This window comes from Onychostoma macrolepis, chromosome 16 (assembly GCF_012432095.1).
Source record: "Onychostoma macrolepis isolate SWU-2019 chromosome 16, ASM1243209v1, whole genome shotgun sequence".
NCBI lineage: Eukaryota > Metazoa > Chordata > Actinopteri > Cypriniformes > Cyprinidae > Onychostoma > Onychostoma macrolepis.
This window is the reverse complement of record NC_081170.1, coordinates 5,354,927-5,379,486: the sequence shown is the minus strand read 5'-3', so window position 1 is coordinate 5,379,486 and position 24,560 is coordinate 5,354,927. Positions and strand designations below refer to the sequence as shown.

Sequence of the window (24,560 nt, the reverse complement as noted above, 5' to 3'; positions counted from 1 at the left end):
GTTTCGGCTGATGTGAGAAACAGGGGAAAACATTTCAAATACCACCTTTAACACTTTCATACATTTTTTTTAATTTTATATTTAGACAATGCCAGCTCATACATGAAATCTGCAGTGCTGCAGTGAATCTTTAGGAAATGGTTGTTAGATGCCTATAAATATAATAATGATTTTACCATTAATCATTAAATAAAATAAAAACCTTAATATTTAAAAGTAATTAGCTTATTTTTTTTATACACATTAAATGCAGTGTTTTAATGTGATACAAATAATGAAACATACATTTTTTCACAATTTTAATGTAATTTTATATTTGCTTACCAATGTCTTTGTTCTGTGTTTAGTCGCCTCTTCAAAGCAGTGAATGTGATCTGGAAACTACCTGAGCTTTTATTTAGGACCCAAAGATACCCCTCCTACTTGGAATGTTCTTGAGGCAACTAAAACTGAAACCAAAAGCAACAATTAGATTTGCTCTTTTAGACTCTTTCTACAGTTCAGTTCAAAATATCTTTAGTATAGTATCCTTAAGACGTTTCAAGTATGTATTAACAGTAACAAAGAGGTACAGTTGGGGTGGTGGTGACGCCATCATATTCTCACTCCCAAATCATCTTTTTTTCTTTTTCTTTTTTTTTTTACAAATATTTTGCATGCAAAGAATTATGTGTCATGATCTGCAATGCTGATTATGTAAGTGATTATGTACTGGAAACTGCTCTATTTTTGCAAATTACCTTTAATCAGCTAAATGAAAGAGGATTTTTGTAACAGAAAGTTTACCCTTAGTTTAATGACTACACATTGATACAGTAAATTTGAATACTATCTTCTATATTTTTGTAACCTCTGGATGACATGTTACATTTAACATATATGTTCTCTTTACAATTGTCTATGCTTCAGCTTAGCTTTTCCATGGAACTATATATATATAAAAAAAATTTGTTTGATATTTAGGCAAGTAGGCTACAGTACATTTTATTTAACAGAACATGTTTAATTAATATATATATATATATATATATATATATATATATATATATATATTATTCAAATTTATATTATTCATTGTTTTTGCAGGAATTAGCTAGTTATTTTACAAAGGTAAGCTTTTGTCAAACATTTATTTATTTATTTATTTTTGGCAAGGTTTTAAATTAACATTGGCATGTTTATTAATATGTGTTCAAAGGATATTTTCCAGAGAAATGACATCAGCTGGGAAGCTCATATAAAATAAAGTGAATCCTGCTTCTGTCTCTCTGATTTTATTTAAATTATGCTTTTAATTGCATACTTTCCTTCTTAAAGTGTTGCATTAATTAACATTCTGATATTTTGTACTATGTGAAGTCTGATTCATCAAACAAGGTACTTCCCTAGAACAATAAAGTGAGTGCATAGACCAAGTACAGTTGGAACTCTTTTTAACATTACTACACAAAAAATTAGTAATTAAAAACATTGAACTTTTTCATGTTATATTTCTTTATTTGCTTATACTGAACAAAAATTATGATCAATAACGCCTTTAGATATGTGTGTTCTATTTACACTGTTTGTAATTTATGGCGCAAATATGATATAGTGTTTTTTAAGAAATATGATAAATTGCCCATATTGTTTCCCTACTAAATTATATATCATTGAAAGAATAAACACTCTTATTTTAATAACAAAATGTTTACCATTTTATCTCACGTTTAGAAATTTCTACATTCTTTCACTATTACATTTTAAAGAGTTGCATCGTGTTGAGTTTAGTTTACCCCTGATTATCAGCACATCTTTGACATCTGCATGTTACTTCAAAAACTAGTTACAGGATTATAGCTAACTTTTGTAATAAGCATCAACAGTGCTGTATGTACATTTTGTAATATTTAAAACACACACACATATATACATATTTCCACACCATGCTGTTTCGTCTGGCCAGAGGAGAACTGGCCCCTCGACTGAGCCTGGTTTCTCCTCAGGTTTTTTCTCCATTTGTGCCACTGATGGAGATTTGGTTCCTTGTCATTGTCGCCTTTGGCTTGCTTTGTTGGGGACACTTAATTTTTGTCAATGTTGTTAACTTGTCCTTACCACTGTAGCCACCCACTATCAGTAAAACAAAAAGGAAAGTCATCTTCTATGGTAAAAACAAAGATGCGCGACTGATTACATTTTAGACTACATATATGGACTTGAAAAGCAGGTGTCTATCATTCAACAGAGTTTTTGACAATAACAAAGTACGTCATTGCAGGCATCATTTGACACAGGAAAAAAAAAAATCTTGTGGTGCAATATCTCAACTCTCTTGGTTTCAGAACCTGCAATGACATAACTTTGTATTTGAAATGTTGTCAAGTTTTTTCCCTGAAGGTTGATAAGATAAACTTTTCACACAGATTTAAAAATCCACAGGAAAGTCTTGTTAGTATGGAAGAGAGAGATGATGGATTCATGTTTGTTGTTTTCTCCATGAAAGTGAAAATAAACGTTTTAAAAAACAGTAACATACAGTACTACACATCCTTTTATTTTCTATTTTTTTGTATTTCAACTACCAATCATTTGATAATGATAATCTTATCTGAGAGTGAGTAAAACTTGTCAAGACTTTGGGAGGATGTTTTGTATTATAAGTTACAACACATTTTTAATGCATTTAGAGTCATGAAAGACATTTCAATGACTCTGTATATATTTTCTGTAAAAACTATATCCCCGGTTTCACAGACAAGACTTAAGCCTAGTCCTAGACTAAAGTCTGAACTTCAACTGAAATAAATTTTTTTTTTCCTAAGCACATTTATAAAAATTACTTACTGTCCTAATTGACCTATGAACTAATCCTGGCTTAGTCTAAGCCCTGTCTGTAAAACCGGGCCATAGTTATTAAAATTATAGAATATTGTTATTCTGTACTTCTGTGTATATAATGTATTTATTTATTATACTGTATATATTATTAGTTCCATGACATGAATATGTATCATGTTTCAATGTAGCTTCCTGCAAAGCCACTAAAAGAAAAGAGTAAAACAAAAGTGGGATAAAAACGAGGCTAAACAGCATATAGCACACACAACAAGTATTTTATTTTGTTATTTCAGTTGATGATAAATGAGACAAATATGTCATATAACAGAATTACAGTAATTATACTAGTGATAACAAATTAAAGTAAATAAAAAGCAGAGAACAAAATAACTGAAATTAGAAACAAAGGAATAATTGAGTAAAACAGTTGATCTGGGTTATTGTGCATCTTAATGAGATGCAAAATAGATCCCTTTTTTAGTGTAAACAACTTTGCCATTCTCCAGGATGATTTTCTGAAGACCATAAAGCCCATCCCCTAACTGGTAACAGCAAGTCACCTCGCCATTTCTTGGAAAGGAACGTCTAATGTTCTGGAAGAAGTGTAATGGAACAAGAGGATGAGAATGGATTAGAAAACAAAAGGTGGTTTCAAATTCATAAGCATGTACATATTTATTTCATTGATTAAATGTATGGTTTTAAATACATTAAATATATGCACAAAATATTAATCTAACTTAATAAGTGTTGTATTTGACACTAAAATATTCTCTGTTGTTCATTTGCACCATAAATTCTTGTTACATTTACAAAGAACATGCCAAAAGGTTTTTACTGTAGGTTTTTAATTATTTTCTTCCCAGTATAATTACCAAATTATTTCTTAGATGCTTCATTGTTGGTAAAGAACACATGTTGGGATGTTTCAAAAAACCATTACCTGAAAAGCCATCTCATCATTATGATGCCCTCCATGCCTTTGAATTAAGAAATTATTGATGTAAATGTGTAAATGGAGCTAAATAAGTTTACATAATTGTAACAGACTTTTGAGTTAATAAAAAATGGTATTTTCCAAGTGATTATTGTGTATTTCCACTGATTCACACATACTAACCTGCTGTCCCTTCTCCTCACTATGCCCCCACAGTGTCGACAGCTCATTGTCAGGGTGTTTTGTAGTGTGTTGTAAGCAGACCCCGCAGCTGATGTGAGAAATAAGATAAACATTGGAAATCCTTTTAAATACCACCTTTTAAAACTTTTCTTGCACTTTGTCTATATTGTTGAGTTAAATTTATGTTTAGAGAGAAATAGTTGAATACATAGTAGAATGTTTTGTCTCAACAATATTGTTGATGAGTAAAAGCAATTTTGGTGCATAAAATCTGCAATATGTCATTCTTCAGAAAATATGTTAAGACTGTAAGATGGCATAATAATTATGTTTTTCCCATTAAATATTAAATACAATTTTTTAAAATACAAAGATTTTAAAAATATTAGTTCATTTTATGGGTATATTAAAGTGTTATAATATGATAGAAATATGAATCAAAACAAGTTGTATAATAGTTTTATATATATATATTATGTATATATTTCTTACCCAAATCTTTTTTGAATGTTCAAGCAGCTCTTCAAAGCGGTCAGTGTGATCTGGATTCTACTTGACTAAGCAGAGATCTATTTAAGTGGCTAGAAACAGCATCCACACCCACTAAGAAATGTTCCTAAGGCAGCAAAGACTGAAACTAAAGGATACGAATTAACATATAAAATGCCTAATATTAATCAGCTTACAAGCAAGCTAGTTATTTTTACCAACAGAGAATACTGTACTTTGTGGCAGAGTTTAAAGTCTGCTTTAGATTTTCCCACTCCAGAAATAATCAAACTAACCTTCACATCTATCCTTACAAAGTTTTTGTTTTGAAATGAGACTAAAATATTCAATAAAAGACATAAAATAAAAATTAGATAAAAGATAATTAATCATAATTTTATATGTAGTTGAAACATTGCTTGTACTATTTACTAATTTGTAACTTTAATGTACTTATATGCACCCTTTACGGGTAAATAAGGTACAAAGGTGTACCTTTTGAAAGGGTGACAGCTTTTGTACCTTTTTAATTTCCAAAATAATGAATGAAGTGGTTTATTTGTGTAACATTTGCTGTTGCAGTTGCTTTTTACCCGTTGTATTTGGTTGCTGGTTTATGTTGTCTGTGTGGATTTTGACTTTATTTCTTTTGTAATTTGCTTAATTTTAATCTACTTAATAAACCTCTGTAAATTAATTCTAACACTCAGTTCAGTGTTGCCATTACAGTATGTGATATACTTCAAATTATTAAAATAAAAGTAGAAAAACACATTGACTGGTTGTGACATCAAGGGAAAATTAGATAATATTACTGATGCATGAACAGAACAGAATACACAAAAAGAAAAAGAAAAAGAAAAACGCTTACAGTTGTGTAGTATTTTTTTAAAGCACTTACAGTATGTAGTATTTTTTTTAAAGCACTTACAGTATGTAGTAGTTTTCATACATTTGTCTGTGGTCAAACACACCATCTAGTGGTTCAATTCCAAACTTTACCTTGCACTGCCACTGACACAGATACAACACAAATACTACTTAAATACGAAAACATGGCTTTATACTGTAACAGTTGTCTCATATCTGCCTTTTTTTCCTCAGAGGAAGGACTTTTAGGAGAAATACCTGAGATTATGTGAGAATATCCGAGAAACTTAAATTAAACATATTTGAGATCTCCAGTATGTCAGCTGAACTATGAAAAAGCAACCTCATTTTCCTCTTGGAGCTCAGAATAGTTTTTGCAATGTAGGCACCCAGTATATATCCAAAATGTATCAATTACACACAAAGCAGCAAGATCTTTTTATTACTCGATTTCTTTATTATTACTCAAGTTTTATTACTTGATCTTTTATTACAAGATTTTATTTATTTCACTCACTTCAGTCAAATCAACTTCAATATATTATATTACTGTATATATTATTATATAAAAATGAACAACAATATTTATTAGTTTGTTCTCTTTTGAAAATAAAAGGTTGAAGCATGGGATTGAAAATGAATAGAGGACCACATTAAGCTATATGCAAATGGTAGTAGTGACATGTGATATGTATGCAAACATTAATTATAATAATTATATTTTCATACATATCAGATGATGATGGGAGTCACCAGTCATGTTGATTTTTTCATGATACAAGGACACAGAATTGAATTTATTCACTTTCATGACAGGTGATCGTCAAAAAAAAAAAAAAAACTAAATCATTGAGGATAAACAGCATATAGCACTGCAGCATGCAAGTACTTAAATTAATTTAAATTTTATTATTTCAGTTGAAGTTCATGAGACTGGAAAAACCATGTCTTTAAAAGAATCTTTCCTCTCAAACAGAATTACAGAAACTGTACCAGTGATAACAAAAGAACAGTAAACAGTTTGAAAGAAATCATATTTAATTGAGCACAGCATTAAAAATAAAAAAATAATTAATATTGCTGAATTATTGAGTGATGTGCAACAGATCTTAATCAGGTGTGTAATATTTGACTTCTTCAGCACAAAACACTTTGCCATTCTTGAATGTTATTTGTTGACGTTGAGTGCCAGCCACTGAAGGATTGTGGCGCCCTTAAAGAAGTTTGATGAAACCATCATATTGTTCACCTGAAAGATGAATGAGAAAACAAGAGGTGGTTTTATTTTATATTCATAATCATCTCCATCTATCCATTCATCCATCCATTTTCCAATCACTTGTTCTGTGTAGGGTTGCGGTTAATAGCATCTGCATACTGATTAAATGTATGGTGTGACTGGGTTTTAGAGACAGTTTTTTAGTTACAAATTTTTTTCATTTGTTCACTGTAAAAAAAAAAAAGATAAATAATCAGGTTAAATTCTGTGCATCTGTGGATGTCTGACAATGACTGTAAAAAAATAGTGAAAATATGTCAGTGCGCTTATTGAAAGGTTTTTCCAGTAAAATTAGTGAAAAAAATGCTTCCAAAATGAAAAAAAAAAAACTAAAAAATCCGTTGTTTTTAAAGAAAGTATTTTTGTATGTTTCACAAACCCTTACCTGTGAATTATCAGAATCATCATTTATATGTCGTCCATACCTTTAAATAAATAAAAAAAATAACTATTTAAGCATTGAGAAACAGCATTCACAAAATTTACAATAGGAATGGCCCTGTTCTGCCCTCTTATCAAATGCCCTGCTTGATTTGGCAGACAGATAACGCCTTCCAATAACAACAGACGCAAGGAATCTTTTCTTCAACTTTACTGTCGATCTAGGAATAACGTAAAACGAATGTGCCTTCGGATCAACTTAAATCGGGAAGTACTAGCAGCCATGACGGCATGGTCTTCTCTGCTGCTGCTGCTGAAGATCTGACTCGTGATTATGATGTCCTCATAAAAGGACTCTACAGCATTACATGCAGTACCCAACTTTGAACAGAAGTGGGCGCCTAACTATAACCTTTTAATTAAACTAAGTATTGAATGTTCTTGTAGAACAGCACACTCCACGTCTGGTATTCAAGGAATGCCAAACCTATACTCCAGTTTGTCTGAATATTCTATTCAGAGTCTTCCTGTATAAGGAGTACTATCTCCTTGATTGGTCTCAGGAACAATTTAGGTCCATCCTTTCCAATGATTTTTACTTGAACCTTTCGAACTTTCCCATCTTGACTGGGATAAGTTTCTGTTATGATGCCTAAGGGCCAGTCATTCCGTTTGGACTGAGAGTCTTTGAGCAGAACTATGCATCCTTTGGAAATGTTGGGTTGTTGATGTTGCCATTTTCGTCTATGCTGTAGAGTTGCAAGGTACTGTTTACGCCATCTATCCCAGAAAGTACTCGCGAGGCTTTGCACCATATGCCACTGTTGTTTGTACAGGTCAGGCTTTCCAAAAACCCCAGGTGGAACTGAACTGGCACCGGTCTTTTGGGTAAGTAGTGTGGCAGGTGTTAGGATGGAAGGATCTGCTGGATCGGTTGACACAGGAATCAATGGTCTGTTGTTTATAATGGCAGCAACTTCAGCCATAAAGGTGGTGAGTACTTTGTGCGTGAGTTTGGAGGAGAGTTTCATCTGAAGAAGCATAGAATTCAAGATCCTGCGGGCAAGCCCAATCATCCTTTCCCATGCGCCGCTCATATGCGACTAATGCGGAGGGTTGAATGTCCATATGCAGCTGTGATTGGACAGAAATTGCTTCAACGCCTTCTCATCCACATTGGAAGGAATTTGCAACTCTTTACAAGCTACAATGAAATTGGTGCCTCTATCAGAGCGAATCTGTTTTACGGGTCCCCGGATTGCCAAAAACCTCCTTAAGGCATTAATGAAGCTGGAGCTATTCAGGGACTCAATCACCTCTATATGAATGGCTCTGATATTTAGACATGTGAATAGCACTGTCCATCTTTTGCTTTCTGCATAGCCGCCTCTTGTCCTACGAGCAGATACTGACCAGGGGCTGAACACATCCAATCCCACATTTGTGAAGGGGGCTTCTGCGCTGAGTCTGTCAGTGGGCAGATCTTCAACTTCAGCATCTTGATCGGGATCAACAAGTACATAGGGTGCTTTAGGGAGAGTCTCTGTTCTTGGGTGATGCAAAAATGCGGGTCCACTGAACCAGATGGTGTCTTGCAATTTGGTTGGAGCTATGGGTCGTTTCGCAACATCTGCGGGGTTATGCTCCGAGCTTACATAATGCCACTGTCCTGGATTAGTGCTTTTCTGAATTCTCTGTACGCGGTTGCTTACATAGACTTGAAATCTACGTTTCTCATTGTAAATATAACCAAGAACCACACGGCTATCTGTATAGAAGGTTATCTCATCGAATTTGACCGCAATCTCTGTTGTGATGGTTTCCATTATGTTCACAGCCAGCACTGCTGCACAGAGTTCCAGACGAGGTATAGTGAGCTCTGGCTGTGGTGCTACCCTTGCTTTGCCTGCGATGAACCCTGTATGACAATTACCATCTGAGTCAACTGTTTTGAGGTAAGCAACCGCTGCAATTACTTTCTCGGAAGCATCAGAAAACACAGAGAGCTCCTTGAACTTAGCACCTGACAATGATGTGGGCCCGTAGCTTCTTGGTATTGTTCTCAGGTAAGGGTGAATCCCAGTCAGCAGCATCCTCAGTCAGTTCCCTTAGCAGTGTTTTGCCTTGAACTGTGATTGGAGCCACAAATCCTAGTGGGTCGTACAAACTGTTTATCACTGATAGCAGTCCACACCTAGTGTAAGGCCTTCAATCATTTTGAACATGGAAGTTGAAGCAGTCTGTGTCCAAATTCCAAAGTAGGCAGAGACTGCGCTGCATAGGAAGTGAACTGACACCTAAATCCAGTTCTTTCAACGAGTTGGCATAATCCTCAGATGGGAACGCTCTCATGACTTCCTTGCTGTTTGAAGCCAACTTATGTAACTTCAAATTGGATCTTGCCAGCATGTCCTGTGTTCTTTTTAGCAAGTTGATTGCCATCTCTGGGGAGGGTAAGGATTTCAATCCATCATCCATATAAAAGTCTTGCTCCACAAACTGTCGGGCGTCTTGACCGAATTCCTCTTCTCCTTCTAGAGCTGCACGACGAAGACAGTAAATGGCCACTGCCGGAGAGGGACTGTTCCCAAATATGTGTACCTTCATACGGTATTCTGTGAACTCATTCTCCAGGTTATTTTCATGAAACCAAAGGAACCTTAGGTAGTTCCTGTCTGCAGGTCGAACTTTAAAGCAGTGGAACATTTGTTGAATGTCTACCATGAAGGCGACAGGCTCTTTGAGAAAACGCATGAGGACTTCGAGGAGACTGTTATTGAGGTCAGGACCTGACAAGAGAACCTGGTTGAGTGATGCACTTTATTATTATTATTAGCGCTTGAATCGAAGACTACACGGATTTGGGATGGCTTTTTAGGATGATATACGCCGAAAGAAGGTAAGTACCAACACTGTTCATTGGGACTGACTGAAGGAGCTATTTCGGCATGATCATTCTTGAATAGCCTCTCCATAAAAGCTACAAAGTTCTTTTTCATCTCTGGCTTCCTTCTGAAAGATCGTAAAAGTGAATTAAGGCGTTCCACAGCTTGTGGACGATTGTTTGGAAGATATTGCCTTGGCTGCTTGAATGGAAGTGGGGCAACCCATGAATTGTCCTCATCTTTATAGACTTCTCTGTCCATGATCTGCAAAAATAGTTTGTCCTCAATAGACGGGGCTGTTTTCTCATCATCTTTTGTTCTCTGAAATAGGTCTCGTTCTGCTAGTCTTTGAGTGCTCTCCTTGATATTGTAATTGTTTGGACATGGGTGAAAGTACATAGACTGACCGTTTTCCAGAATGCTGGTGTGATAAGTTTGGACTAGGGTAGGTTTATGAACTTTTCCAAGGCACATGTCCCCAATAATAACCCATCCTAAATCCAACTTTTGCGCAAAGGGGGCATTTGGTGGCCCATTCACTTGCTTATGGGCGTTGTGGACTCTAATAATGTCTCTGCCTAACAGTAGGAGAATGGGAACATGATGATCAGGCTCTGGAATGTACCTGGCAAGATGTTTTAAGTGCCTGTGCTTACTAATCAATTCTGGAGTAGGAATTTCTGAGCGATTATCGGGAATCTCGTTGCACTCAAGAAGCACTGGTAAGGGTAAGACTAAGCTTCCATCAAGGGATTCCACTTGATAGCCTCGTGCTAGCCTGCCTTCTGTTTCAACTGTGCCTGCACATGTTCTGAGAGTATAGGTGTCATGAATCCGGGTCCACGATGCTCCCTCCCACCACCAGAGGTCACTGTCTCCCGGATTCAATTCCCCAAACTCCACTCACCTCATTATTGTTTAATTTGCCCCAGCTGTGTTCCTGATTGCCGTCCCTACTTAAGCTCCCTGTGTTTTCTGTTCTGGGCTCGTTTGTCTCACTTTTGCCAGGTATGCCTGTGATTTATGTCTGCCCTGTGCCTCGTGTATGTCTTGTTTTCAGTGCTTGTGTTTTCTCTGGCTTTTTCCCCTTCGGGGTGGTTTCAGTTGTGTTTTTGTTTATTTTGTAAATTGTTAATAAAGAAGATTCCTTTTGCCAGCATTTGAGTCTTCGCCTCCCATCCCGTGACAGTACAAACGAGCCATTTGAAGACTCAGCGGCAATGGGAATCTTCTTGTACCCAGCTCCTGGTCGACAGAGGAACCAGGCCCCAGCCAGTGGGCCGCATCCTTGCCCACAAGACAATCGCCCTTTTGGGTGTTACGCCGAAGACCTCTTGAGGTAGGCCAGGAGCTGGGGATTAGAGGGAGCACCCTCATCCACCTGTTTTTAGCGGGCCTGGATGAGCCTGTCAACCGGGAGGAGCTGGGGAGCTAGATCGTGGTCCTATTGGGAGATGGTCGACCACGTCATCTACTTGAAGGAGGTGGAGCTGCGAGAGGGTGCCCCCCTCCCAGTCTGGGCTGTTGCTCCAGAACCTCCTCGGATCGGGCCAGCCACTTCCAGTGTCTCGGGGTCTTTCTTTGGGCGCCCCGGGCTGAGACGCAGCGTGGAGGATCCTCCGCTGATGTCGGTGAGGGGAGCGGCGGCACCCACTCACAAGGCTCCGCGCCCGCTCACAAAGCTACCGGCGGGATATCCGCGGAGCTTTTCTCTGAGGGGCAGGGCTCATCTCAGGCCTTCTCGAGGCGGCAGTGCCCGCTCACGATCGTCGGCGGCGGTGCCCGCTCACGATCGTCGGCGGCGGTGCCCGCACACAGAGTTCAGGCGGCGGTAGCCGTTCACGATCGTCCAGCGGCGGTGGCGTTCAAGATCGTCAGCGGCGGTGGCGCTCACGATCACAGGATCCCGAGGCGGCGGTGTCCGCACACAAGGTTCGAGGCGGCGGTGTCCGCACACAAGGTTCCCGAGGCGGTGTCCGCACAGGGTTCAGCGGTGTCCGCACACAACGTTCCTCTCGGCGGCGGTGTCCGCACAAGGTTCCCGAGGCGGCGGTGGCGCTCACGATCCTCACAGGATCCCCGGCGGCGGTGTCCGCACACAAGGTTCCCGGCGGCGGTGTCCGCTCACAGCTCCCGATTCTCCGAGGCGGCGGTGTCCGCACACAACGTTCCTCTCGGCGGCGGTGGCGCTCACGATCCTCACAGGATCCCGAGGCGGCGGTGTCCGCACAGGGTTCAGGCGGCGGTAGCCGCTCACGATCGTTCCAAACGGCGGCAGCCGCTCACGATCGTCAGCGGCGGTGTCCGCCACGATCCTCACAGGATCCCCGGCGGCGGTGTCCGCACACAGGGTTCGAGGCGGCGGTGTCCGCACACAGGGTTCCCGAGGCGGCGTGTCCGCACAGGGTTCCCAGCGGCGGTGTCCGCACACAGGGTTCCAGGCGGCGGTGTCCGCACACAGGGTTCGAGGCGGCGGTAGCCGTTCACGATCGTCGTCAGCGGCGGCGGCCGTTCACGATCGTCCAGCGGCGGTGGCGCTCACGATCCTCACAGGATCCCAGTGGTGGTGTCCGCACACAAGGTTCCCGAGGCGGCGGTGTCCGCTCGCGGTCCTCAGGCGGCGGTGTCCGCACACAAGGTTCCCGGCGGCGGTGGCGCTCACGATCCTCACAGGATCCCGAAGCGGCGGTGTCCGCACACAAGGTTCAGGCGGTGTCCGCACACAGGGTTCAGGCGGCGGTGTCCGCACACAGGTTCAGGCGGCGGTGTCCGCACACAGGGTTCAGGCGGCGGTGTCCGCACACAGGGTTCAGGCGGTGTCCGCACAGGGTTCAGCGGTGTCCGCACACAGGGTTCAGCGGCGGTGTCCGCACACAGGGTTCCCGAGGCGGCGGTGTCCGCACACAGGGTTCGAGGCGGCGGTGTCCGCACACAGGGTTCCCGAGGCGGTGTCCGCACAGGGTTCCCGAGGCGGTGTCCGCACACAGGGTTCCCGAGGCGGCGGTGTCCGCACACAGGGTTCCCGAGGCGGCGGTGTCCGCACACAGGGTTCCCGAGGCGGCGGTGTCCGCACACAAGGTTCCCGAGGCGGCGGTGTCCGCTCGCGGTCCTCCAGCGGTGGTGTCCGCACACAACATTCCTCTCGGCGGCGGTGTCCGCTCACAGCTCCCGATTCTCCGATTCTCCCGGCGGCGGTGTTCGCTCACGTTCCTCTCGAGGCGGCGGTGTCCGCATACAAGGTTCCCGAGGCGGTGTCCGCTCGCGGTCCTCAGCGGCGGTGTCCGCACACAACGTTCCTCTCGAGGCGGCGGTGTCCGCTCACAAAGCTCCCGATTCTCCCGAGGCGGCGGTGTTCGCTCACCTTCCTCTCGAGGCGGCGGCGCCCGCTCATGATCCTCCCGAGGCAGCGGCGGCGCCCGTTCACAAGGCTCCCGAAGCAGCGGAGCCAGCCATTGCCCGTTTCAGGGTGGCAGCTCCGCACACACTGCTGTGGTGGCCGCTGGTTCTGCCCTGGGTCCCCATCCCGCCGGCGCTGCCTCAGTCCCCAGGTCCCCCACCAGCACATGGACCTGGCCCCCATCCCTCCCCTTCCCCTGCTCCGTTCCCGCCTGGCCATCCCCCTGGTTGGGTGCTTGGAAATGTCTGGAAGCCATTCCTTAGAGGGGGGGTCCTGTCATGAATCCGGGTCCACGATGCTCCCTCCCACCACCAGAGGTCACTGTCTCCCGGATTCAATTCCCCAAACTCCACTCACCTCATTATTGTTTAATTTGCCCCAGCTGTGTTCCTGATTGCCGTCCCTACTTAAGCTCCCTGTGTTTTCTGTTCTGGGCTCGTTTGTCTCACTTTTGCCAGGTATGCCTGTGATTTATGTCTGCCCTGTGCCTCGTGTATGTCTTGTTTTCAGTGCTTGTGTTTTCTCTGGCTTTTTCCCCTTCGGGGTGGTTTCAGTTGTGTTTTTGTTTATTTTGTAAATTGTTAATAAAGAAGATTCCTTTTGCCAGCATTTGAGTCTTCGTCTCTCCCATCCCGTGACAATAGGCAATGTTTTACTCTGTAATGCCGAACAGATCAAAGAATTCTGATCTTGCGAGCGATCTGTTGCTTTGGTCGTTTAGTATCACGTATGTTTTGACTGCTTTCTCTGGGTGTTCTTCAGGAAATACTTTCACAAGACACACCTTGGAGCATGAGCGTGGGAGTTGACTGTCTCCACATACCTCTGTACAAGCTGAAGAAACCTCTTATTCCACAGGCATGTCCTCACTCACTTTGTGAACCTCCGATGTAGAGGGTTTTGGATCAATCATCCATGGTGCTGGGCCTGAATGGAGCGCTGCTATGTGGGTAATGCTGCCACATTCTGAACACTTAGCGATCTGATCGCAGTTCTTCGCCATGTGCAACAAGGAACTGCAACATTTAAAGCATATGCCTTGTTGTTTGAGCAATGATTTCCTCTCTTCCATAGGTTTCATCCTAAATCCCCTACATCTGGATAGAGGGTGAGGCTTATCGTGCAGAAAACACTGTTTCACTGGGTTTACCTTATTTTTGAGTTCACTAGCAGCTGATGGATTCTCAGCAGAGACCTGAGTCTTGTGTGTCGCAACAGCTTTAGGAAAAACAGGTTTGTTCGGTCTGCGAGACTCTTCCCATACAGTCGTAAGGGAGAAACTTGGATTGTTGCGTATTTTAGCTTGCTGACTTACAAAGTCTACTAGGAACTTGAAGGGTGGAAAAGAAACCCTGTAGTCCTCTTTGTATTTAGATCCCACTGTGAGCCACCTTTCTTGTAAACTGAATGGCAGTTTCTGTATTATTGGGTTTACTCCGCGTGATGTATCTAGATAGGAAAGACCCATCAGATCACCATCCTGCTTAGCTGCTTGAATCTCCATGAGCAAATCTCCCAGTTCACGCAGTCTGTGACTGTCTCTGTTCGATATTTTGGGAAAACTCTCCAATCTCTTGAAGAGAGAACTCTCTACCATTTCCGGTGAGCCATATATCTCATAAAGTCTGTCCCAGATCAGATGGAGCCCTTGTAGTGGATGATTAATATGAACAGCTCTAATTCGTCTCGCATGCTCTGCTGACTCTCGCCCTAGCCATTTAACTAGCAAGTCATCTCCTCACTTGGTGAGAGGTTAAGGTCCTTAGTGGCATTTATGAAGGATGCCCTCCATGCTCTAAAGGTCTCTGGATGGTCATTAAACTGCGTAAAGGCCAGTAGACACAAACTCACGTCTTGCCATAAACTTGACGACATTGGACATTTGATTATTTGCGTACGAATTACCTTGATATGGTCCAGCTTGTGAGGGGGTAGCTGACTGAGTCTGAGAATAGTCAAGTGTCACTCGCCTGTCTCTGCGCCTTTCCTTGCTGCCTTGAAATGTTGCAGATGGTGGGTATAGATATAGATATCTGGAGGTAATGGGGAGCGTGCCTCATGCTGAACCGGGAATGTAAAGCATACATCCGCTGATTGTGAAATGGCAGGGTACTGCACGCTCTCTGCATTAACAGGCTGAGACTTGGGTGGCGTGGCATAAAAGGTACACTGACCTTCCTTCTGCAAGTGGGATCCAGTTGCCCGTGTTTGTTGCAATCCTGAAGTGATAATGCCTCCGTTATCATAAAAAGGCCCATCCAGTACTGGCATTTGTGGATCCACAACTCTATTTGTCTGTTCTGATATATATGCCTGTGTGCGTTCTGTTGTGTCCTCTATAGGTAACTATATCACACTTGATTTCCCTCTGCTTTCTAGCTCTGCAGCCGTTTCTAAGGCCTCTGCCTTTGCTTGTATGGCAGCAGCTCTCTTTTCCAGCCTTAAAGTCTCTAATGATGCCTCAAGCTGTGCTTGTCTTATTTTCAGTTCACTTTCTTTCTTAGCAAATGCTATTTCTGCCTTAGCTGCTTCCGCTTCTGCTCTAGCCATTGCGGCGGCTGTGTTCACAGCTGATGAGCCACGTGAGTGACACGATGAACATGATGCATTCGATGCCTGCCTCAGAGATTCAGGCTTGGAGCTTGACTTGGACATGGTAGAAGAAAGATCACGTTATTTGAGCTGACTTGCTCCCCGCCGTGGAGTCAGAAACTTGAAGTTGGTCACTGAAGATATTCTTTTTACTGTTCTGCCCTCTTATCAAATGCCCTGCTTGATTTGGCAGACAAATAACGCCTTCAAATAACAACAGACGCAAGGAATCTTTTCTTCAACTTTACTGTCGATCTTGGAATAACGTAAAACGAATGTGCCTTCGGATCAACTTAAATCGGGAAGTACTAGCAGCCATGACGGCATGGTCTTCTCTGCTGCTGCTGAAGATCTGACTCGTGATTATGATGTTGTCATAAAAGGACTCTACAACATTACATGCAGTACCCAACTTTGAACAGAAGTGGGCGCCTAACTATAACCTTTAAATTAAACTAAGTATTGAATGTTCTTGTAGAACAGCACAGGCCCCGAAGCCTAGACTGTAACTGAATGTTTGCTCTCTTAAATTACACTCTTTCTACATTTATACTAAGAATAAATCTTCTGTTTTGTATTGAGTATAAATCCATATTGTTTGTAAAATGAGGATCAGGTTATGTGTAATGGAACTCTGTAAGTTTAAATAAAAGCAATCATTGACATTACTCTACAAACAGATTTTTTAGGCAGTCAATAAAAAAAAGGATCAATTCCAAGTAACTGATGTAACTGTACTTTGTTTACATACATGTGCTGTGTTTTTCCCGATTTGTCTCCAAAGTTGTTAGAGTTGGTGTGGTAAACAGGCATTACAGCTGATGTGGACAAAGTCAAAATTAAGAATGCTAAATGTTTTTTACAGGCATTTTAAATGAATACAGTTTTTATAAAGATTTACCAAAAACATACATTTGTACAAAACAAACATTAAAAAAACATATGTTTACTTACCAAAGTCTTCAAACCAGTGAAAGTGATCTGGATACTATTACTACCTGAGCTTTTATTTAAGACCCAAATTAACAACACCCACTGATGAGCAACTGATAAAGTTCCTGAGACAGCCGAGACTGAAAGTGAAAGCAATGATCAAGTATCTCTCGATCCATCTTAAGAAATTTCGGCAATGTCACTTGGTTTCAAGAACATTTAGTCATTACTGTAAGTTTGGATGCCTAGGATAAGCCAAAGTATTTTATTTGCTGAAGAGTGTAATAGCCTACTGTTTGTTCAATTAAGAATAAAACAGAACACTGTAATAACTGAAAAGCATGCCATGACATTAAACAAAATCAGTAAAATCAGAAATTGAGAGACTAAAATATCTAACAAATTCAAATACTTTGATTACTATTGTCACGAATCCTGTTCATGCACTTCCGTTCGCTCACCACCAGAGATCACCCGCTCACTACTATGGACTCTTGCACCACACTAACTGTTGCACTTCACTCCGAACTACAGTTCCCATCATCCATTGCACTGATTACACATACACAGCTGAATGCACTGAGTACACATACACAGCTGAATTCAATCAGGCATGCTACATAAGCCATGGACTTCCTCTTTCTCACTGCTGAGTATTGTCTTGTGATTATCGCTCTCCCAGTGATAGCTACATTATTGAGTCTGAGTCTGAGTCTGAGTCTGAGTCTGAGTCTGAGTCTGAGTCTGAGTCTATTGTAGTGATGGAAAAAGGAAGCTTTGCGAAGCACCGAGGCTTACCCTCAACTGTAAAAATAAATCAGTTTGTGCTATGAAAATAAAGCAAAGAAAGTATTAACTCTATATAAATTAATCTTTTACATGTCAGTCATTGTTTTACACAATATGTGAATAAATGAGTCTGTGAATAAATTTGTGGAAAAAATAGGCAAGAATATATGATATGCATAAATGATCAAAATAAAAGAAGATTATCAGAATGGTCAGCTGAAGTGATTGTGAAGCGGGAATTAATACAAAATGAACATGCACAAAACTACACATGCAAATATTTATTCCTATATCGATTCATTCTTATCAAATAAGTGAGTGACACTTCAAACTGCACAAGTGGTTGGTTTGCGTTATTTGAAACAGAATACGAAGCAGTCACGTGGTTGTGTACGAAAACGAAGCTTCGGACGTCACAGATCACGTGGTTTTGGCAAAATGAATCAAGCTCCGGTACAGTGCTTCACTGCAGATGCTTCGTTTTTTTGATACAGGCTTCGAAGCCTCGGTGTCGAACATCACATCACTAGTTTATTGCCTGAGATCATTTGTATCTTTATCCTAGCTTGTGAATCTCGTTTATTGTCTGTTCTCTGCCAGCCGTGAAGTTTATAGCCCGCCTTGGATCTTTCTTTAGTCTTGTCGTTTTGTACTCTGTTTGCTTCTGCTTGGACTATTGCTCGTCAACTATAATAAAAATAAAACAAAATAACTTTGATAACTTAAAAAAAAAAAAAAAAAACATAGGCCTAACAAAATTCTAATATTAGATCGGAGTTTGTTGGCAGAGGCTATTTACATTAACTCTGTGGTGTGGTGCTGAATGATCACAAAGAGGCGTCCATAAATAATGAGACTTTTTCATCTCAAAAAGCAAGGACAGACTTACACAGCTTTATTCACTCAAACGGAGGAGCGCATAATAAACAAAAACAGCCTATATATAATAACACAGTCTCCTCTTGTGCACCCCAACCTAAAGTATTACAGTAAAGATCCCACAAACTCCGCCCACTAACGTGGCTAGTCAACTCTACCTAAATGGTAAAGTGCATAATGTAGTCTTATTGACGCCATCGATCCGAGTTCGAATCTGCCTTTTGCCGAACTTTTTTCTCCTTTTTTAAATCTCATATCACATTAGAAAGGCATTTGTTTTCAATAAAAAATAAGGAAATAATCTAAAAGTTGAAAAGAAAGTATCGGGTACGGGTAGGGGTAGGGGTAGGGTGTAGGGAGGGCTTTATTGACCCAATAAGGTGGCATCCATTTAATAATTTGAATTAAAATTATAATTTGCACTCAATACGTTATAATTGCATACTGTTTTATAATGTACTACAATACTGAGGTGCAGATAATTGCCACTATTTGCAATAAGTATAAATAGCAGAAAATCCTTTTTTAACACAGAAGAATCCATTGCTATTTGTACTTAGTGTAAATAGCCTCTATCACTATAGGCATTTATTTATTTAAATACTCGTCTGCATACTGGATGGTTACTTAATTAATATACTTCTGCAAATGAATTTCAACACAGTGCTACAGTACTACAAATTATTAATGCCAGAAAAACAGAACACCACTATGGTGTTTTTGACATTTTAATGGTTTATACTTTACATCAAATGAGACAAAATTACTGTTCAATGAATATAAACAAGATATAAGCAATGTCAAAACCCTAAAATAAAGCCAATTTCACTATCATATTTTTCCAGTTTGGGATTTCTTTTTAAAAAGCATTTCATCTATGTAAAATCAAAAATGCTCACCAACATTTTTCAGAACACAAGTCTATTCCCAAGTGCTATTTTTAAGAATCTTTGGTTATTTGCACTTTCTCATACTTAACGATTCTCCCTCCCTTTGTGACAATCTCTTTATATTCTAGAGCTCCTTTCTCCTCAATGTAGCGTTCCTGAGTCACTTTTCCGGTTTCTGGGAGAGGGCAAGGAAATGACATGAGAGACAGCTGCTTGTTTAAGGCCTCTCCTCTAGCCGCTACCATTGCCTTTCCCAGCTCTCTCTGCTGAGGTGGATCCTGCCGATAATATAACATAGGATGTTTATTTACCTCCACTTTAGGAGCAGGAGGTCCTGGTGGACACCACTTTTGAATTGGCCTTATGTCATTTCCACGTGCCACTGTAATGTCTCTTGTGACGTCTCTTGTGATGTCTCTTGTGATGTCTTTTGGTCTAATGTCTGCTGGTGGAGCTGAAGCAGCTCTCCTGATGTCTGTGATGACTCCAGCCATAGTACTTCTGTAATTGGGACTGGGTTCCACCATCCTGGACACTGGATTACAGTATGGCTGGTCTTTCAGAGTTTCACGAATCTTGACAGGAGACACAAATTGGGTTGGTAACCTGATCCTAGCACAGAGTTCAGCTATGATTTTACCCATGGCCCAAACATCTGAGCGCTTGTCACGAATGCCATTATTCTGCAGGATCTCTGGAGCTGAATATGCTTCATTGCCCAAGTTTACTGCAGAGGAGAGTCCGTTTCTGAAGAATTTAGCCAGTCCTAGATCGATGATCACAGCACGATGGGTTTGATGCTCCACCTGAAACAGGATGATAAAAGTAAGTTTCATAGCTCATTCTGACCACACAAATGGAAAAAAAAAGTTCTTTATTATTATTTATAATTCAATTGAGAGAAAATTGAGACATATAATCTCAAAATCTGTAATCGAAAGACATAGATTTCAATATGAGCTCAAGCATTCCTCATTGAATTCTTCAAAGGAACTTTAGGAGCAACATCCAAGACAAAGTTGATATCTCTGAACAGTAAAATAAAAACCCATTTTTGATTCTTGGCCCACTGAGGAACATTTGTGTCTGTCTCACCATGATGTTATCAGGTTTGAGGTCTTGGTGGACGATGTCTTTACTGTGCAGATAGAGCAAACCTTCACACATGCCAGTGATGATTGTGGCTTTCACTGCTGGAGTCAGCTGAAGACGACAAGAATACATTGTTGACATTATCAATTGTATTAGTATTATATTATATGGAAAAAAGCACCAAATCAGGACATTCTGCTAAACTTCTCAATCTGTTTCACTAAAGAAATAAATCATACAGGTTTGAGAGAAGGGTAAGTACAGGGTGACAGATTTTTTTTTTTTTTGAGCTGTGGTAGACATCTTTACCTGTATTTTAGAAAGTTGTACTTTGAAGATGGTCGTCTCAAGATCTTCCCCAAAGATGAACTCCAAAGGAATGTTCCACTTGGAGTCTTTTATCCAAGGTTCACCAAGAAGCTTCACCACGTTTGTATGCCGAGCATTACTGGTGTTAAAAAAGTGTGCTTCATGGTTATAATTTAACCTCAGTTAAAATAGTTAAAAATGAAGAAATATTAAAGATACATACTGATATACTTTGCATTCTCTCTCCAGCTGTTGTCTGCTGATGACTCCTATAGGAACTCTCTTCAGAGCAGCCCATGTGTCTCCAAACTTCTCCTTGTATATTTTCCCAAAGCAGCCTGCAGCCAGTGTTTGTGTGGAGTACGCCATCTAGTGATGTTACAGTACACACCAATATGACAAACTATCAATCCGTCTATCTATTTACACTCTCAGAAAAAAGGTAGAAAAGCTGTCACTGGGGCAGTCCCCTTTCAAAAGGTACTAATATTAAACATTTAGATATGTAACTTTAAACATCTATCTATCTATCTATCTATCTATCTATCTATCTATCTATCTATCTATTCTATCTATGCCAGAAATCTGTCAGAAATTTCCATGCCAGTATCTTCATGTCAGTGTTTGTTTTCATATGTAATTGCATGTACTCAAAACAGGACTGTCTTGAAATAGTAATCACCAACAGCACATACAATGTAATATGGGTCATCTGGTATGTTTACAGGAAATCCCCATCATTAGTAAACTTAAATAATCACATAAGTTTAGAAATGTCTACATAGTTGTAAAGTCATACAGTTTTTCTTTAAACCCTACCTGACATTCTACCTGATCAAGTTACCTTAAGATATGTAATAGAAAAACTTATTTTTAAAGCTAAAGATTCATTAGCACACATCCACTAACACAAAGAGTTTTGTTGGAACGCCTTTGGGCAAAACCTGCTGTGCTAAGCCTGTACACGCTGCATGGGGAAATGCTGTCAAACTGGATCTGGATTGCAGAAGAAATCATAACCCTTTCACACAAAGAATAAAATCAAGCCATCTTTCCTTTAAGTTTATGGCTGAATATTTGTTAGCTTAAATTACCCTCTTACCCACTTCCCTCCACCCCCTGGAAACAAAATAGTTTAAGTATGTTTCCGCCCATATCCTCAGTGTTATGATTATCCAACCATCACAAATAACCTACAGCAATTATACAGACAAAAGAAGTGGTTCCTTGATAACCATAAACCAGAAGAAAGAACAGAAACCATGTCATCACTATCATTGACATGAAACATCTAGCTCTAATCACTGACCTTCATAATAACACACAACAAAATAAGAGTTTGGTTCAATGGTCATTGAATCTTCTTACCTGTATCAGCATATGTGGCTGATGGCAATGAATGTGCTCAAATACAACAGGAACAGTGATTTTCTTTACTAATTACCTTCCTTCTTTAACCACACCCTCATATTTAAACACTGGAAGGACACCTGAAGATGACATAAGAAACCAGATAAGAAAGACAAACAGAGAGAGAGCGAGAGAGCGCGCTTAAATCTGGCATAAATCTGGCACTAAAGGACATTGCAGATATATTCCACCAATCAGCATCCATGTGCAATTTGAAAAAAATAATCGAAAAGAAAACCAAAAAACACCAATGAAAAGTGGTTTGACGAAGAGTGTAAAAGAATTAGAATAATAGTACGAAATCTTTCAAATAAAAAACACAGAGATCCTGACAACCAAGAACTCCGCCTTCAATATCATGAAGCTCTTAAAGTGTACAAACAAACTCTAAAAGCAAAAAAGGAAGAGCATACAGAACAATTATTTCAAACAATGGAGAAATCAATAAATACCAATAACTTCTGGAACAACTGGCCATTCAAAATAAGAACATATGGAGGACACACTTTGAAAATCTGTACAAAACAATTGAGACAAATCCTGCTCGAAATGAAATAAAAACCAAATTAGAAATCCTGAAAGAAAAAAATTAAAAGACAATCAGAATCCCCTAGATTTCCCAATCACAGTAAATGAGCTAATAGACAGACTACATGCACTGAAACCCAACAAGGCATGTGGCATTGATGGAATATTAAATGAAATGATCAAATACACAAATGACAAAATCAAAACTGCAATAACCAAATTATTCAACATTGTTACACCCATCTTTAAACAAAGAGACAAGTTTGAGCTAAGCAATTACAGAGGCATGTGTGTCAGTAGCAACCTGGGGGAAATATTCTGTTTGATTATTAACATACGATTACAAAACTTTCTCAAAACCCACAAAATCTTGGAAAAAAGTCAAATTGGATTTCTGCCCAAACACAGAACATCTGACCACATTTATACCCTCCACACTATCATTGATAAGCATGTACACCAAAACAAATACAAAATCTTTGCTTGCTTTATTGACTTTGAAAAAGCTTTTGATTCAATCTGGCATGAAAGATTCTTTCTAAAACTACTGGAAAATAGGATTGGAGGGAAAACGTTTGATCTAATCAGCACCATGTATAAAAACAATGATAATGATTTTTCAAAAGAGACCCAGGTGTGAGGAAAATAAATACACTTTCAGAAACCAGGTCCTCCAACACACCCATGAACACACCTATCTGCGACTAAAAATCAGCTCAACAGGGAACTTCAATCTGGCTGTGAATGCACTGAAAGCAAGAGAGTCTTCTACATGATCAAAAATACAATTCAGTATGAAATTCCAATTCAAACCTGCATGGCTAAAAATCCTAAAAGCAATAATCGAACCAATTGCACTATATGGCAGTGAGATATGGGGACCTAAAAAAAACCCCAAGATTTCTCTAAATGGGAAAAAGAAGAAATTGAAATTATGCACACTCAAATTTGTAAAAACATTTTAAAAGTTAACAGAGCAACCCCAAACAACTTGTGCAGAGCTGAATTAGGACAATACCCACCCGAATGCAGTGATCCGAGCTCTTACCAGACTGAAGCCCTGCAGTGGCAGCAGCAGAACCTGCAGAAGAGCGCACTTTTACAGCTGGTACTCAAACTATACCCAAACCAGCACAGCACAATCCGGCCCAACCAAATCACACAGTTACAAAAAACAAAACTACATCGCCTATTGGAAAGATGCCACTACAATACAAAAGAAGATGGAGCTGCATTTACACCTGAAAAGAGACTACAAACCAGAAAGAGGTGGAAACAGAGGAACATTTCTTACTGCACTGTGATTACTATCACAACATTAGAGCTGCATATTTCAACCAAATCTTATGGCATTACCAAATGCGGAAAAACCGTCACATTTTAGGGGAAAATTCCACAGCAAGATATGTATCAGCCTGTCACAAACTAAGACTATCAGCCAGTGGACAAAACTGAAGCAAGATCATTTCTTAGATGTTGTACAAAGGTTTTTTATTTTATTTTATTTATTTATTTTAACAATGTCTTGAATATTTTTCGTGTTTCTTGTTTGTGGGGAAAGGAAAACAAAAAAGAAGAAAAAAAAAAAAGTATACATGTACTTATTTACTTAATTATTTTACAGATCTATTCTTATTCTATGTATTATATAATCGTTTGTTCCTTATTCATGTAATGGACAATGCGTTGGCAATACTGTGCAAGTCATGCCAATAAAGCTCATTTGAATTGAATTGAATTGAATTGAATTGAATTGAATTGAATTGAGAGAGAGAGAGAGAGAGAGAGAATGAGAGACAGAGAGTTGTGCTGGTTATCATACAGTGAAAACCTGAGAAGAAATGTTGAAGAATCATGGCCCATTATAAGATTTCTAACAGAGTCAGTCACTTATTGA

At 39.9% G+C, this 24,560-nt stretch overlaps 1 protein-coding gene and 1 long non-coding RNA gene across 3 annotated transcripts; both read right to left on the bottom strand.

Moving 5' to 3' along the window:
* Positions 1-6,386: 6,386 nt before the first annotated feature.
* LOC131522009 (uncharacterized) lies at positions 6,387-17,473 on the bottom strand. Its single transcript, XR_009266427.1, has 3 exons — positions 16,585-17,473; positions 6,964-7,003; positions 6,387-6,548 (listed from the first exon to the last, which is right to left on the bottom strand). It is a non-coding gene; the product is annotated as an uncharacterized LOC131522009 (long non-coding RNA).
* Positions 17,474-18,429: 956 nt separating this feature from the next.
* On the bottom strand, positions 18,430-24,076 carry zmp:0000000881 (uncharacterized). Of its 2 annotated transcripts, none has more exons than XM_058747137.1 (6): positions 22,588-24,076; positions 22,094-22,215; positions 20,949-21,094; positions 20,726-20,864; positions 20,420-20,527; positions 18,430-20,130 (listed from the first exon to the last, which is right to left on the bottom strand). In XM_058747137.1, the coding sequence occupies exons 2-6, from the start codon at positions 22,103-22,105 to the stop codon at positions 19,375-19,377; spliced, it is 1,161 nt and encodes a 386-aa protein (XP_058603120.1). In that variant the 5' UTR covers positions 22,106-22,215; positions 22,588-24,076; the 3' UTR covers positions 18,430-19,374. The 2 variants fall into 2 exon arrangements, with proteins under 2 accessions (XP_058603120.1, XP_058603121.1); XM_058747138.1 differs by having other exon boundaries at positions 23,686-24,076.
* Positions 24,077-24,560: the final 484 nt, after the last annotated feature.

Excerpts from the sequence above, each read along its gene's own strand:
- zmp:0000000881 (XM_058747137.1), bottom strand. Across the intron at positions 20,865-20,948 it reads AGAGAATGCAAAGTATATCA|TAATGCTCGGCATACAAACG; the intron begins GTATGTATCTTT and ends TTTTAACACCAG. Across the intron at positions 20,131-20,419 it reads TCAAACCTGATAACATCATG|GTGGAGCATCAAACCCATCG; the intron begins GTGAGACAGACA and ends ATCCTGTTTCAG.